Raw genomic sequence first — 17,871 nt, 5'->3', positions numbered from 1 at the left:
CTTGTCTTTTTGTCCGGACATATCTCAAATTCTAATCTATAACTCATGATTATATAACTGGGGTTATGTCTCGAAGTGTACCCCCGTTACATACACCGGTGAGTATATTAATCTCTGCAACCCCTCGTCTTTATGAATCCTCCAGCTCTCAGGGTGCAAAAAGTAAAAATAAAATGTAAAAAGTTACAAGTTACAAGTTCCTATTCAGTGATTTTTTTATAAAAGCATTTTATCCAGATTATATGTTTAAAAATCCTGTATTTATATGAAAGATTTTGAAAAAAAATGCTTTGTTATGATGAAGATTTATTTTATTTGAGATGTGTTAGTGGAGAGGCACAAAAGTATTTCCTTGTCCTCACAGACGAACAGCGAGTTCAAAACTGTATTAAATTTATTCAGAATGCATATTAAATAAACTATTACAAAGTATTATTAAATGTCATATGCCATTCAGTTTATATAAAACACATACTTACATACTATCGTATAGCTATCTCACTACGTTTAGACTGTATGTATGGTCTACATCTTCACTGCCTCCCCTCGTAGGTCTTAGATGGTTCAATAGAAGCTACTGTCATCTTTGGATTTACTCAAGTAAATCTCCAATTAATTATATTTTCAATACGTTCAGATTGCCTTAATGAATATCAATAAAAATTTGTTTCTGTTACCAAATTATAATTAAAAATTCAGTGGTTACTAAGCCTTAAATAATTTTTAAGTGAATCCGAAGAGGATGTCTTCTAATGATCATAACTTTATCCCATGAAATGCTAGAAATTACTTTTAAAAATGGTTTATATTTTTAAGATTCTCCACTCCGGAAAAGTACAATCTAAATCTCGGATCTCACCGTGAATGTTTAGGGTCACATTTCATCAACTTTTCGTCAAGCGATTTTGAACTGCCGTATTAATTGGCTCAGAAACATTTATTATTTGCATTCTTTTTCCTAACCAACAATGATAGCTATTAGCATTGAAATAACATACAGGCCGAGAGATTCCATTTGGTATCCTAGATGCGCGAGAGGGGAACCGCAGCTGGCAAGTAGGGGGAAGGGTGGCGGAGGGGAGCCGGCTCACAGACTAAGTTCGCGACTTCCCTCTCCACTCCACACGACCAATAGGCTACTGCGCATCGTCGGCCGAAGACCACACAGAATCTCTCGGGCTGTACTATTTTTTAAATGTAATTTGATTGAATGTAATTAAAACTTATAAGATTAAAGGGAGAACGCATGTATATATTCAAAAAATGATTGGAAACAAACTGAAGGTACGTCTGGAACTTACATTCTTTCGCAGATTTTAGCCTGTGATGTAATGTTTATACAACATTGTAATACTGTCTTACCATCTGACAATTAATAAGAGGATAATTATATTGAGGTCACCTATGTAAAGTTTTAAAGCTTATTTCTAAAGCCTAATATAAAATAAGGGAGGTGAAACTACCCGCCATGACCCAAAACAGAGGGAGGAAGTTGTGGAAGGGAGAAGTGAGAATGGTAATGCAAAGATATCTGTCATTACACCACCTCTCACCAGATGTTCTACATGACACGTCTATCGTTTATTAGTTTCACCGCCAGAATTACTGGATATTATGTACTTAAGCAGCCGCTGCATGTAATTCATAGTTAGATGCAAACTTTAGATATGCACTGGCGCTGAATGAGCCATTCATGAACCAACTGATGTCGTCATATTTTTCGTAACAAACCATCGCAGATTTGAGTGTCTAGTTTTGTCATGCCCATGAAAATGTATTGTACAGCTCAACTATAATTAGGCAATACTACAAATTCTAAATTAGAGTTAAAATTTGTATAAACATCACATAATTTTTATTAGGTACTGGATGGCAAAATATGAATTGAAATTCTCCATTTTCATAGGGAAGGGCGAGGGTACATTCAAATGAAACTAAAAACTCAATATTTTTCTACTATTTTTTCCATAAGTTGATTGGCACTAGTATTTCTGGTTTTTTCAACTAAGACACAATAATTCTGATAGATGTGTTTCTTTCAGTATTTCCTCTTCTAAGTATATTCAAGCACTTACGATTTCATACTGAGCAGACCACACTAGTGACTAATATAGAGAATTGTGTACCTACCCAGTCTGAGTAATGTGATAATATCTCAATCCTGAAAAGTCTCTCATCTTTTACATGGAGCCAAAATCAAATTGCAGTAGTACTGTTCTAGTTTATGACTAGCATTAAACTTGGTATATTAATAAATAGTGTTAATTCAGCACGTACTGTTTCTAAATCATGTAGTGTTGTTTAATCTAGACTTAGCACTTTTAACCAGGCCAAATGCAAATTACGAGGAAAATTTCCATGCTAGTCAAGAACTTGTGCGGTTATTGTGGCAAATAGACTCACCTTAAATGCCTCAATTAAAGGAATTCTAAGATAAAGGTTACAAGCACTGTAAGTGTGTACAACGTTTAAATTCATTAGATTATGACCTCAGTCCGTAGGACAAAAACAATTTCTGGTATTGGTTTTAAGTACTTCAGTACGTCATTCAGAGGATTATTCGTTACGATGAAAATCCTCGCTTTCTCTTATTGGAAATTTAATACACAGTGATCCTAACTAACAAGACTCATTATATGAAACCCTTACTTGAGAACATTACAAATAGTATTGTAGTCGTAATAATGCAGAAATATCAATTTATCTCAGTTAACTCCAATGTAAGCCATGTACTGTTGTATAAATGTAACATCCCTAACAGGCATGATTATCCTCAAGCAAATGAGCAAAATTCCCTTGCTCAGTACTATTTTAAACGCCAAAGCAAGGGTGTATGTTTATTAACTTCTCTTGTCACGCCACCCTTTCAGTCCCCGGTGTAATTTACGCTTGGCTGAAAACTTTCCAGGAATGAACCCAATTTGGGTGAGGGACGTTGGCCAGATCAAATGCAAAGGGCAAATACGCGAGGGAGACGAACAAATAAACGTAACCTATTAATTTGTCTCCGACTGTCCCACGCGCCTTGGCTCTCTGTATTGAGATGTTCACGGGAACCATGATGGCCGCGCACCAGGCGGCGGTAACCTAGCAACCTGTACACATAGTAATAGAATCGATCGCCACGCCCCTATCGGTCAATCCGCGCAACACTGACACACATTTAACAAGTACCTCCTGATCCGCCCTCCTGTAGCCTGGCAGCACTGCTCGCGGTAATTATATTACCTTAATGAAATTGATTGCCAACCGTGCAGAAATTAAATTCCCTGTGCTCACCAATTATTGTGTTTATAACGCCTTTTGTTTCTGCGCACTCGGACGAAACAAATGTAATCGCGTTACAGTTTCACTAAAGGCCCGGCGCGCATAATAGTTTTGTTCCTATTCCGTGCCTTTTTGTACTCATTCCCTTGTTACAGAGTTAATAACATTGAGAATCGTATGGACTTAATTATAAAAAATACTGTTTTATACATATATCTGGCTAAACATACAACATATTGGTTAGTAAGTTTTATTTTCTTTAACACGTTAGACTGTACAGTTAAAAAGATTCTCCTCCGTAAATGAACCCGTATTTTTTTGCCGAGAAGGCATAGTACCGTTTCTCTTACTTTTTTCTACTATAAAAATACAGGGTATCCCACAAGGAAAGATACAATTCCTAAGAGGTCACGCTGTTATAAAATATGGTCAAACCTTGGCCTAAATACGAGTAACAAAGTAACGAGTAACATACAGAAAACATTTTTATTCAAAGAAGAATATGTTAAAATTTAATCAATAGTGCTTTAAACATTATAACGAGACAAAACTCATATATTTAATTATTTAGAGTACCATTTAAAATGTCTGTACATTTATAGTATTGAAAGCATAAAGTAAGCTTAAAAGTGATATCACTTGATTTCCCAAACATTTCTGTAACCACTGCTCAGCACAGAGGTTATCCATATAATAAAATTGGAATTTTTAGAAAAATGCTCTTTTAACTGTAAATGTTTGCTATATTACGTATGCAGAGCTTGTTCAATTATCTAACACAGATATAAAAAATAACACTATTATATAACAGACTATATCGTACGCAATTTTGCTTAATATCTGAAGTTCTTAACCATGAATAATGTTATAATATATCAATTTAACTAAAAAGCTAAAGACTTTGACTTCAGGATTTCGCAACAATGAGCTGAAATAGTTCAATTGTTACTGAAATTGTTGAGGTTTTCGATAAAAAAACAGTATAAAATAGTGGAGGGCAATTTGAGTTATTCCACAAATACTTATAAAAACTGTTTACTCCCCGGCTAATATGCCCACAATGGTCCTGTTTTTCAGAAGAAAATCGCATTCAATACCGCCGGTAGTTGCTAGATTGAGTATAATTTTAATAAAAGAATATGATTTTAATTACATAAGTACAATCATCCTTCGTATTTCATTGAAAACCTATACATTTTACTTCATAGCTTGTACAACAAAATGTAAAGTTCAACACAAATTCTACATTTGAATATAGGAAAATAAGATATTTATATAAGATGTCACCTATTATAATAATTGTATAAATTACATGAATCAAACTAATTTGTTTTCCAACGAAGTAAAACAAATCAAAGATAATTCAAATAGAATACCGTTTAAAATTAATTGTACTCTTAATGGGCCTTTTAAAACAGTTTAGAACTTATGTTCAATAATTAAGAGTTCTCTTTCAATATCATAATTGAATATTAATGAATTATGGAAAATATCATTTTCTTTTTTGTAGTGGGTAAGAAGTAAGAAATTGTTATATAAGAAATATCTGAGAAATATGTCAAAACACGTTGTCTACTCGTATACAAAGTTTATAGCTATTTGACCTGCAACACGCATATAAACATTATTTGGAATCGGCCGCCATTTAGTTTGAGGAAAAAGTTTAATGTATGTAAAATGTATTGAATTTCGTTAAGATCTTTCTGTTGACAGGACTTCTGGTAGGAGGCTAATGGTAGAGTTTGACTCGTTAACATTTTCGGAAAAGAGACAGTATATAAATGCTTGTGTGATAGATACCTCCTATTCATTTTGTAATAAACTCGTATCATTAAAGATGAGTGGGCTTACTTTGTTGTTACCATCCTATATCGCAATATGTCTTTCAATGGGTGTGTTACATTTAAAAAGTAATTACTAAAAACTATTTAGTTTAGATAAAACGTGACAGAAGAACTTCAATAAATCATAAAATGGACCATGACTTTTTGAAAGCGAAGTGTAAGTGAAACAAGTAATTTGCAGTACTGCCAAAGTTTTCCTATTTTTGTATGTTTCGTAAACACTGAATTTTAAAAAGGTTATTTCGTTGAAATAGTTATATAAATTTGTGTGGGACGTGGCAATAGCACCGCAATACCACGAACGAAGCTCAATAAAGAATGAAATAACTAACGAGTTGTCTGATATCACAACTGCCGTTGCCATGGTAACTGCACCTAATTGTAGCTAATCGATGGTGCCTCTTGATTTATAAAGGATAAATAGGTTCTGATCACCGTCGTGATCACAAGACTGTCCTGAGAGCCGTTGTGAAAGTCAACACTAGCTGTAGTGCTTTCACAATTTCTCTACACTCATTCGACCCTCCATCATTGGCCATCTATACTTTGTGATTTTTCAGTGAACCGAAATGATATGCGATCTGATTCTGCAACAAGGTGACACTATTTTTAACACCTTTAATGCTGGTCTGTTTTGTGTGACATCAAACATCCTCCGCACCGTAAAGCATTTGCCGTTGTCAAGTGTTTAATGTCATGTTGTTTCAAACAATCATACTCATAAGGATGGTTTATTTAATATTCCACCCCAATACTATGTTTTTATACTTTGTTCACTTAAGACAGCTGAGGAAACCACTCATTATCTTAGTTCTAAGAGAACATTCGCGTTAGCTTCTGGAGCGACACGATATTCAGGATGGGAAAGGTGGGGATAGTGGCTACCTCATGTTTTACCCACCCATCGAAGTTAGATAACGGGTATTTATTTGCCATGTCCTTAGAACAAGAGGCGGCTAGTCTTTTGCAGTGAAAGTGGCTAGGAGGCAATACTACTTCATGTTTAGGCTTGGAGCAAGTAGTACTTAGGTCGCCCCTAACCCAGCAGGAATCCCTTCCGGCTGGTTTATACCTTCCAGTTGAATCTACCAGTGGGCACAGCAAAAACCGATGTATCACTTATATCAGGGCTACCTTTCGGATGTCCAGGAGTGACACATCACTAACCGCAAATGTCAAGATTCTGGGGTACAAGGGTAATTCGATAGGTCTAGTCTACTGCGGGAGATGGCTGTTGGGAAGGTTCTTGCTAGCCTCAACAAGGGTGTGCCACCCCCTGCCTGCTTTGACTGGAGAGGCTGGTTCAGAGCTGGCCTCCCTTTATTCCGCGCGGACATGACTTTGAGATTAGTGCCCTAATTTCTCCTCATGGATTTCGGTAGAAGGCGGATCCTACCCTCTAACCTTACCCATTCTGAATATCCTGTCATTCCAAAAGCAGCGCAAAGGTCTTTATATGACTAAGTGCAATTTATAAGCTTCCTGTCCTAAGAGACCTAAAATATAGGTTGCTCCATTCACTCCAACAGTAGTTCTCTATAGTAGACAAGTCCTATCCAACAATCCTTTTACCCCAATATCTCGATATTTTTGTTAGTAATTTATCGCTTCTAGACATCCACTGGATTGCCCCGTTCAATTCCCGAGGAAATCAAAAATATTTTTAAGTAGGTTTCGACTTTTTTACTGTATAAAAGTTTAGTATGTTCAATTCAAATACCATTGGCGTAGAACGAACCTCCTTATAAAAATGAAAGCTACATAGTGCATTTAAACCATAAGTGCAGTGTAAATTTTAATATAAACAAATCATACTTTTTATTTTCAATGGTAAATCCATTTCCCAAACTAGTTGATTTTATACAATACTGTGTGTTTTTATTTCAAACCTATTTCATATGAAGATAGGTTACGTTCAGTTTACGGTATTAGGAAATAAATAATTGAACGAATCTTCTTCCATAAGCTTAAATCCTCCAATGTAAGAGTTGTAACGTATAACTAACATATTATAACATACATATCGTTAACAAAACGAACATTTCTGAAACGTAACTTTGAAACTGGCTTAAATTGTTAATAATAAAATTAAAATCAATAATTAATAAAACTTATGTCACGTACTTCTCACTTGCCGTTTATTTATCGTTTAGCGAGTTGGGTGACCCGGCGGTTTCGTCGTTGGCAAGGACAACTTTAATTTCTCTGACGCAATATCAACTTTTTCAATATCCCCTCCCCTCAGCTCATGGACGAGTTTAAATTAGAGTTTTTGTTGGCGTTTGCATTTTTTAGAATTTCATATAGAGCTTTATTTGATTTCTGGATTTATTCGTTCATTGGAAACATTCATATTAAAACTTTCAATCTATTAAGGAACTGTTAATTAAAATGCGTTCCGCAGCTCGACTGTGTGTATCATTTCAACGGCCCTGTCCGACTGCCCGTCCGTCTGTCCTACCCTTTGATGGAAACTAAGGGCGTGATTTTAATCATTTGCTTTCATAAAACTACCTCACCACCCTTTTCGCTCGTCACGTTCGTACAACAATTTTAGCGAATGAAAATATAAGAGAACGTGCTTTCACTTTCAAAATCTGAATGTTAAATCATTTCTTCACGGAAGGGACAGTTTGCTCGTTGTATTTGATTAAATACATACTCTTGTGTAATATGTGTAATAAATATTGATATATATATACATAAACCATCGAGACCAACTCCTGACAGACCTATCGTAGTAAGCATCGGTCCTCCTACAGAGCGAATTTCAGTATTCGTAGATGACAACCTGCAACGCCTGGTAAGAAATCTTCCATCCTTCATCAAAGACACCGGACACTTTTTATCAAGACTCAAGGATATTCACCAGCCACTTTCTGATGAGACGATTCTTGTAACGATAGATGTAGAATCGCTTTACACTAACATTCCACATCAAGGTGGTCTGGAAGCCGCTTCACATTTTCTTGAAACAAATCCAAATAACACTAAACCTTTAACTAACATTCTAACCTCACTCATTCATTTACAATTTCAAATTCATGGATCAGAATTATCTCCAAATTAAAGGAACGGCGATGGGTACTCGAATGGCATACATCATACGCCAACCTTTTTATTGGATTTGTAGAACAAAATTTTCTTAACACTAAAAATTTCCTTTCTCTGTTGTGGCTCAGAATTATAGAGGACATTTTTGGAATCTGGAATCATGGTTTAGAGAAACTTCATCAGTTCCTTGATAGTTTAAATAAATTTTCATGTCTTAACTTTAATTGGAATATTAATAACAAAAATCGTCACTTTTTTGGATGTTGAAGTTTTCTAGAAAATCATATTTTAAAAGCCAAAATACATATTAAGGGTATTAAAATGAATTACCTACATTACAGTAGCTGCCATCCAAATCACGTCAAAAAGTACATACCAAAAAGTCTTTCCATTAGAGCCAAATCCTTGTCTACAAACGCTTCTGATTTCAAAATTTACAAAATGAAACTTACTAAAGCTCTTTCTAAGGCTACCCTCCTTCATACAACAGGGGATACCCTAGAAATACTTTTGATTAGGCAGATCAAACAACCTAAACAGGTTGTCATATAAAAGGTTGTCAACCGAATTCATATTGTTTTTTTGTAACCGTATGAGATTTGTTTCATGTAGTACTTAAATTTATTGGTGTCGATATTCCAAGAAGGCTATTTAATATATCACAACGTTGCATACAGTTATAACCGGTTGCTTTTTATCATACAAAACTATTTTCATCCTTGTAACAGTTATTTCTTTAAACCTGTTTAGAAAAACGTCCAGGAAACCGACACAGTTTCTCAAAAACGACTAAAATACGACTTTAATGAAGTTGTGCAATAGACACATACAAATTGTAGCAACACGAAAAATAAACTGCATTATTTTCCGTTTTACTACAAATTCAAATTAATTTCTGGAATTTAATTTCATTAATATTGTATTTCCTTGCTTCAACCACAATTTAAATTACATCAAGACATAAAACTTCCTGAGTCCTTTGAAACTTTTCATTTACAGGTCTGTTTAAAGTTCAACGACATTAAGTCTTACATAATTCTTTATATTTTAAACTCATTACTTTCTCTGTTACATAAAATGAACAATGTTATAAAGAAGTATTACATTATTAATATAATGTTAGCACTTGTCAACTATAAAGGTTATAATTAACCATAAAAACGATTGAATAATATTTATTTGTGTTCTAACCCAAAAATCGCAACATGTCAATAAGGAAATTATCAAATTACTGCAGATACAATAATATCAGTTGATACAAGCTCAATAGAATATACATATGTCATCTTTCTTTCTTTTATGTGCAGACTATCTTTAAATCGAATGATCTGGGTTCCGACCCAATCTATATGTATTCGGTTAGCCTCCAAAGTGTTTTTTTTTTTTGTATTTTGATGAAGAATTTGATCACCAAATGCAAAGGTTACTTCTTTCTTTCCCTTGTCACCAAATATTTTTCTCTAGCTTTGATGATTATTTAGTTGCTTTTACACATACTTGACCAAGTGTGGACTAATTGATTTTTATAAGTTGGGATGAGAGTTCTATGTCCCATCAATATCTGTACAGATGATCTCAAATTCCCTCTCAGATTGTTGCAATGTTTTAGAAAAACAAAATTGATATTTTCATCTTTGCATTTAATTGATAGATTCTTAGATTCTTGGAAATATCTATCAGCTAAATCGTTCGATCAAGAAAAAAGAGGAGAAGGAAACTCCTGTGACTGAATATAATTAATTCCAACTAGAAGTGCTCATTCATACCTGAAGCTCTTAACCATGAACACTGTATTAATATTTACCTAAAATATGCCTAATTTTGTGTAAAAACTACATAGAGCCTCAATATTTATTACACCATAAGTTAACTGAACATCTAAGGACTTAGACTTTAGGATTTCTCCACTCTGGGCTTTAGTAGTTTTAATTGATATTGAAATTTGGAGCTATTCACTAAAACCCCTTAGGATATTGGAGAGAAGCTTTATTTATTTCACAAGTACTTATAAAACCTATTTTACTCTCCTACTTCTGAGTCTGAAAAAACTGCTCTTTTTAATTTAAATCCTAAATGGAGCAGGAGGCTAAATACCTTCTATAATCCCGCGAGAGTTAACAATGTCAAAATAAATATGTCCACGATATCCATGTTTTCAGCAGAGGTTTCATGCAAAGTCGCAGGTTGAAGCTAGTTAATTTATAAACTGTTATAAAAACTTATATTTGAATTATTTCAGTACCAAATCGCTAGTAAAATAATATAATTTGTAACGTGACGTATGAATTACAGGTTTATTCAGAATTGCAATGATTTCTTCGTATTTTATTAAAATACTATATGTTTTTACCAAATAACTATGTCATAGTTCACAACACATAATATACAATTGAAGTCAAATTGATAAAGGAAATATTTTTGCTTAATAAAGTCAAAATTCCCGATTGCTGGGGTGTTAAATATTATAACTTCAAATTTGATCTAATAACATATATTGAAAATATCAAACAATCGGAAAAAAATTACAGTTAAAAAATTTAAAAAAAACAGTTTTGTCTTCATATAAAAAAGTTGTTTATTTGATCAGCAACACAAAAGTAAATAAATATAATAAAATCCTTTATATATATATATATATATATATATATATATATATATATATATATGTATAAAAATCGCTTATTAAAAGTAATTTAGCACTTGGTTTGGTTTAAACTTTTATTACTTAATCCCCACTCTTCATTTTAACAGAATCCTACAGACAGTTGTTTTATCCGGATGTGTTCCCTTCTATTAAAAAACCCCTCATCAAAAATGAGCTCTCAGATTGCAAAATAATGTAGTCCTATATTCATACCAGGGACCGTAACAATGTCCATGTAAAATTTAACTACAATCTTTTAATTAGTTTCCGCGTGAAAGCAAAACAAACAAACAAATGTATATAATATTATTAGGATTGTGGTTTAACATCGCAAACAAAGGAAAAGGCAAATACCCTATTGATGATTTTGTCATGTAATTAAATTATATTTAGTACAAAAAAGTCCTCAACCTTGTGAAGTCGTGGTCACGTACATACAAATACATATATTTCAGATAGAGGTTAATCCAATAGATTGTAATACATTTTCTGATATCGAACCCCCCCCCCCGCTCCTTTACCCTGTATCTTGCAAAAAGCTCTACAGGTAGCGACTAACCGAATAATTAGGTTTAGCCACAACCTGTTGGATCTTGTTTGTGTGGTAAAATTACGAAACATCAATGTATACGCTTTCTTTTCATTCCATCGAATACTCGACCAATAGCCTTCATTCATATGAGCAATGCATATTTCTATAGTTGTTTTTATATATGAATGGACTTCTACCCTGTTGTACTAATTTTAATTTGTGTAGCATATGGGTGAATAAATAATAGGTGAACTTTTTTGCTCATTCTCGTTGAAACGGTTGAAATATTTTATATCGACCGTGAGTATGCGACTTAGTATTAACTTATTTTTGGAATCATTTCAAAGCTGTAATTTATATTGTACAATGTAAAACATCATTATAACTTTAGTGGTATCCAGTACTCATACATGTTTTACCATAAACCATATGCTTGTAGGTTTGTAATGAAATATTGCGTTAGGTACATTGCTAAGTGTTCAATATTGAGAACGTAAATGCACAGTATGTTACGTAATTTTGACGTGAATTTCGTGATAACGTAAAATATATATAAAAGAATTTTACTGATTTTTAACTTTACTGGATTTACGCCTTGGAATAATGTGAAAACGTCTTCAACACCCACTGAAAAAAGATTTAAAAATAACAAAGTAATTCTCTTAATATGCATATTACACATAAATGGTCTCTAAAACTAGAGCAAAACACATTTTTTATCCATTAACAATTCAAAATAATAATTAGTTTCCAGCTCTGTTGGAAGAAGAAGGTAGATTTTATGACACCTCAAAGGATATCAATTTATTCTAATGCGATTTGCATGTTTCTTTCTATATCTTGAAAATTGTTTGAGATACAAAAACAGTGTTTATAGCAAGAGTATAGGAAATGTTACAAGCCTTCTAGAGTTTTTTTTTTTTTCACTGTAATTATAAATAACGGAGTTATGAATTATTAAAAATTTTTTACGGCCGCAATAATGGACAGAGATGGCAAACCAGTCTAACGAATTTAGGCGAGGTATGTAAAATATCAATGTCTGTGCCTATATTGAACTTTTTCAGCAATAACCTTCCCTTGGTGATAGAAAAGTTCTTAAGGACTTTAAATTTAACCAATATCTCGAAAACCGTTCAAGATACCAAAAATTACTTATTACATATTTAGTAACTCTCTCGTTTTCAGCATTCCAGAACAATTTATGTTTGATAAAAAATAAGTTATCAATTTAAAAACAGTTTTTCAAGATATTTGAAAGTTCAATTGCCGTACCAAGTTTGAAATTGTTTCAGCATTCCTATATCCTGTTATTCGTGACAGAGTTTTCCTTATAAGAACGGGAGGGCAAAGATTTAGTATCATTTATAAACTACGTATTTACCTCATATTGTTTGTCCGGTGTCTTACAGAAAGTAGTAATCTTATTACAATCTATATTGTTTTGCACTACTATATGTAATAATGTAATATTTATACTCTGTGTATTACAAGTAGGATACAGAGACACGATGACTTATTTCCTGTTTTTTCTATTCCAGACGGGAAAAACATTTCCACCGTACTTCATTGCTCATCAAAGCATTCAACCACAAATTTCGCCTCGACCTTGAGCTCAATACGTAAGTAGGCCTGCACATTATCATTGATACTTATGTATTTGTCTGTTTTGTACGTTATAAGATGTTTCACTGCTATACTATGTAAATTGGCTAGTTATAACTTTGTGTCGATAATTCACTTTTTATCATTTACAAATTTTACAAATATTTTACTATTGTATTTTATAGTATTATTTAGTAAAAAATTATAAAGCTCATTTTTATTAAGGCCTAAACAGCCAAGGAAAATCTGCATCTTTTACAGATATGAAAATTGTGTAAATATACCCAAAAAGGTATTGTTTTCATTTCTTTTAATACGACTTAAATAATGCAAATGTAAGTAAAATGTATGCTGTTTTTAATTATTAGTAAATATTTTGCTTTTAACAGTAATGTCTAACAGTATAGTCTTTTTTTTAATCCGTGTCTATTATAATCCTTCGTTCTCGAAGTAAGTTAATATATTATGACTGAAAATAAGGTGATATCCCTTGGTTCAAAAGAAGTATGAAATCTTATTAAAAAGTTTTTATTTTTATTTTTGCTGTTAAATTTGAAAATATTGCACTTAATATGATGATATTTAATGCCATTACAGATTAGGTAATCAAAGAACGCTCAGCTTTTTCATATGGTAAATCTTGCATTTTGAAATAGATATAGTTATTTACCTACATCAATTCTTTGTTTAAAATTTGCTATAGAAGACTGTAAAGGATCACAGAATATCAGGCATTTGCCATTTGTATATGTTACAAAATGTATTATACAACGTTTCGAGGATTGAAATCTATCCTCTTCATCAGGTAGTGGGAGAGATATTAATACATACAAAATAAAGAACAGAAAAAAGAAAGGAGGGGAAAGAAAAGGTCTCATACACACCCGAAAGCTGCTTTGAATCTAGTCCATGTGTTGTCACTGCACAGGATGCAAGTCCCAAGCACGATTACGAGAATTCAAGAACACATCACACAAGCACTGGCGAAAGTAAGATACTAACAAGAAAATCAATGTCGTCTCTTTCTTCAGCACCGCAAAAAAGGGATGACACTATGGGGGGGATAATGAATAGATCACTCATGCGATTCGTCGTTGATTATCATACACACTGTGTTTATATCTGGGTTATTATCTCTTTTTTTGTAAATTATAATACACTTTAACGTACAAGAGGCACAACCTAACTATATTGAATTATGTGAACAAGTAATAAGTGAAATTTGAATAACATAAATACTCCAATTTGAAACTGTCGACGACAAGAGAACGCTTAAAGCAGGACGAAGTGTAGTATTGATAAAGAGATGCGATTCCCAATGTGATACGCTACTGACTTCACCAATACGACAGCAGATAAAAATTAGTGAGAAGAGACATATTGAAGCAGGACGAAGTGTAGTGTTGATAAAGAGATGCGGTCCGCAATGTGATACGCTACTGACTTCACCAATACGACAGCAGATAAAAAATTAGTGAGAAGAGACATATTGAAGCAGGACGAAGTGTAGTGTTGATAAAGAGATGCGATTTGCAATGTGATACGCTACTGACTTCACCAATACGACAGCAGATAAAAAATTAGTGAGAAGAGACATATTGAAGCAGGACGAAGTGTAGTGTTGATAAAGAGATGCGATTTGCAATGTGATACGCTACTGACTTCACCAATACGACAGCAGATAAAAAATTAGTGAGAAGAGACATATTGAAGCATGACGAAGTGTAGTGTTGATGAATAAATGCGAGTCTTAACGGCGGCAGATAACAAGATATCAAGACGGGACCCATTGAAGCATGATGACATTTAGTGACGATGAAGAGATTCGAGTCCCAATGTGATACGCTGCTCACTCACCAATACGGCAGCAGATAAGGTAGCGAGAATAGTCCCATTGAAGCATGACGACATGTAGTGACGATGAAGAGATTCGAGTCCCAATGTGATACGCTGCTCACTCACCAATATGGCAGCAGATAACAAGATAGCAGCCAATAAAACGCCTTGTTACCTTCTAGAAGCTCTTCCGTAGTCTCGTCATCACCACTCTTGCTGTACAAATATACCATTATTGTAATTCCCATACTTATAACTATTTGTTTACTTATTTAAACAGTAAATCCCAATGCAATAAATGTATACGCAACTATTATACACTGTTATAATTATATTAAACTATTATAAGAATGCTGGTTGCGTTTACTTTGATAAGCATCATTTTTTTATAACTAAATTACAGTACTATCTTTACGCGCAAATTGTATTCTAAGAAGCAAACAATACTCTTGGTTCATTTAAAATATTTCTCTTCAGTATTGTAAAGGAATATCAAAAGACTTCTATTGAACTCGCTGGCCTCTCTTAAATGGTGATTAATTATATTGAAACTTGCAAACTGTTTTATATTTTTATAGGAACGAAAAATATGGCGTCCCTTAGAGATCTACTCTTGCACCTGTATTCTTTACTTTATATTTTATCATTCTAAGTGGTAGATGTCGTTTTAAAATTTAAATGATAAGCGTTATGCTAAAATTCCTTTAATTTAGTTTAATTGAATTAAATTCCTTCCAATTCATATCTTTTCAATCCCATGATTATTTCAACACTGTATGTGAATCGGAGTGGTTCCATAGATTTTTTTGCAGGATCATATATACAAATTTTATTTACAAAACTAATTTATATTATGAATAATTAGGTTATAAAAAAATTAGTTACTCTTCCTGAACCTTCATCGTTTTGAGATATAATTTGAATTTAGCTCAGTACTGATATATTCCTCCCACGTATTACTATTTTATTCTTGTCAATCATTTATAAAGATACACTTTAAAGTTATTTATTATATTTCTAAAGTTAAGCTCTTTCAAAATAATTATCAAAGCATTTAACAAGATTCGCTGTTAAATACTTATTTAAGAGTTTAAAAACTATAGAACCCTTTACTGGGATTGCTGTAACTATTTATGAGACACAATAGTTCCCACACAATTACAACACCGAAGTTGATAGGCCTTGAGTGTGTTGTGTTGTGGTACGATACACAATTCGCAGGAAATTAACCAAGTTAGAACACAATCAAGATGTTTGAAGTCGGAAGCCTGCGCGCAGCTGTTGATTCACCGAAGCCGCTTAGAATCAGACTAGAAGTCGTGTACGTCACCACGTACAGACCTCAGACTGTAATTCCCGCTTGTTATAACTTTTACATGTCTCCGCTTTCAAACAATGTTGAAGCTCGACACTCAATGGACTTGTTCGTCATGTAACTTGGCACACGTCCTGATTTTCCCATCAACAAGATTGGGTTCCAATTAATAGGAGTCAGACTAGTCTGTTTAAAACTTTGAATTCTCAAAAGATAACTGTTACACTTCAACACTTGTTACACTCGTAATTATCCTTTTTCAGAACGGGTTTTTTTTATTTTAGTGAAATTATTGTCCCATCCATCTTAATTTTGTAAAGCTCGTTTATTAAAAAAAAAACTACGAAAAACATAATATCTCAATTATTCAATACACTAGCATTAACATGGCGAAGCTTCACAAAAAGGAGTCAAGTGAAGTGCCTTAATTAAGAATTGGGTTTGGGTGGGGGAGGGAATGAATCTGATTGAAGGGTACATCATAAAGTGAGTATTGGATTAGATATGATTCTATCAAAATTCAACCCAATTATATGGATCTTATTCAAATTAAATTATTTAATTGCTATTTTTAAAATTAGCTGGATTGCTAAAAGATGGTTTTAATAGGTTTCCCACTTTTAGTACGTACCAATAAGGCAAAACAAGTAGTGAATAGACATGGGAACATTCATAGAACTTGGTGGATTTTGAATCTTCTTTATCTGAGAAGTTATATTTACGCTAGAGGGATGTAAATGTCAATTAACATTAAGATATTTAGTTTGATACAGCTTCTGTATTCTGACCATGTTTCAACCACTTGACACGTTAGGAAGAGTGTAGATGCCAGTCCCTGAAACGTCGTGTTTTTTGTTGTTGCAACAAATATCGATATTAAATGTTTGAAACCCTTTTATACTTGTAGATCCTCATATATCAGTAAAGTACTTTTAATAACGAAGGAGGCGTGTTTAATAATATGTTTTTTTTTACATCTGATTATTTAAGTTATCTAAGATTATCTGTATTTTTAAGTGAGCAGTTATATCAAAGGAGTTTTGTTTAATGTTTGAGAAACGCATTGCTAATTAAAATTTTTGTTATGAATATTCCTAAACCCCCATTGCCAGACTTTGCTCACCGTCTACATAAACAGTATAATCAACCGTGTACTTAGCAGAATATAAACCTTTGGGATACTACTCAAACAACATTGACATTTCCTGTAGTGCTAAAAACAACATTGCTTGTTGTAGTATATGGTTATGAGGCTCAACTGTTAATGTTTTTGGTAACGAGTGATATTCCAAGTGCAGAAGTCAGTTGGAATATGTTTAAAATTGTAATTCTATCCACTTGGTAAGATCGATCTACGTTTTTGCGGGGAAATCAATCTCCTACTCTTTTTTCAGATATTCGTACAATGTTCATAATTAAAAGTTAATTAGAAGCGAGCAGCTCGGAATCGTAACACAGGAGCGGGGGGAGGGGAATGTTTCTTTAAATCCACAGAAACCTTGGCTACAATTATTCGACGGTGTGGGGTGGTGGGGAACGTTTGCTTCGAAAAATATACAAAAAAAACATGTATAAATCTATTGTTGAGACTGAAAAATCCTTGATTTAATGAAAGATACTGTCGTATTTTTTATCACAACGGCATGGCTATACTTAGTATACTGAGTTATGTGTTCCAGCAAAGTAGATACAAATTTATATTTATACATACTGTCTATGCATATAAATATACATAATATTTCAGCAAATCATATAAAATATTCCTACAAAACAA

At 33.2% G+C, this 17,871-nt stretch overlaps 1 protein-coding gene across 1 annotated transcript in view; it reads left to right on the top strand.

Annotated features, from left to right (window-relative positions):
• The window catches only part of LOC124366753 (disintegrin and metalloproteinase domain-containing protein 11), a 492,839-nt gene that overhangs the window by 126,367 nt on the left and 348,601 nt on the right, over positions 1–17,871 (top strand). The window contains exon 3 of the mRNA XM_046823354.1: positions 12,883–12,963. Within this exon, the coding sequence (XP_046679310.1) occupies positions 12,883–12,963 (81 nt within the window). The remainder of the gene's footprint in view (positions 1–12,882; positions 12,964–17,871) is intronic.

This window comes from Homalodisca vitripennis, chromosome 7 (assembly GCF_021130785.1).
Source record: "Homalodisca vitripennis isolate AUS2020 chromosome 7, UT_GWSS_2.1, whole genome shotgun sequence".
NCBI lineage: Eukaryota > Metazoa > Arthropoda > Insecta > Hemiptera > Cicadellidae > Homalodisca > Homalodisca vitripennis.
Note: the sequence above shows the minus strand (reverse complement) of the source record. Positions and strands in the feature narration are given on the sequence as shown.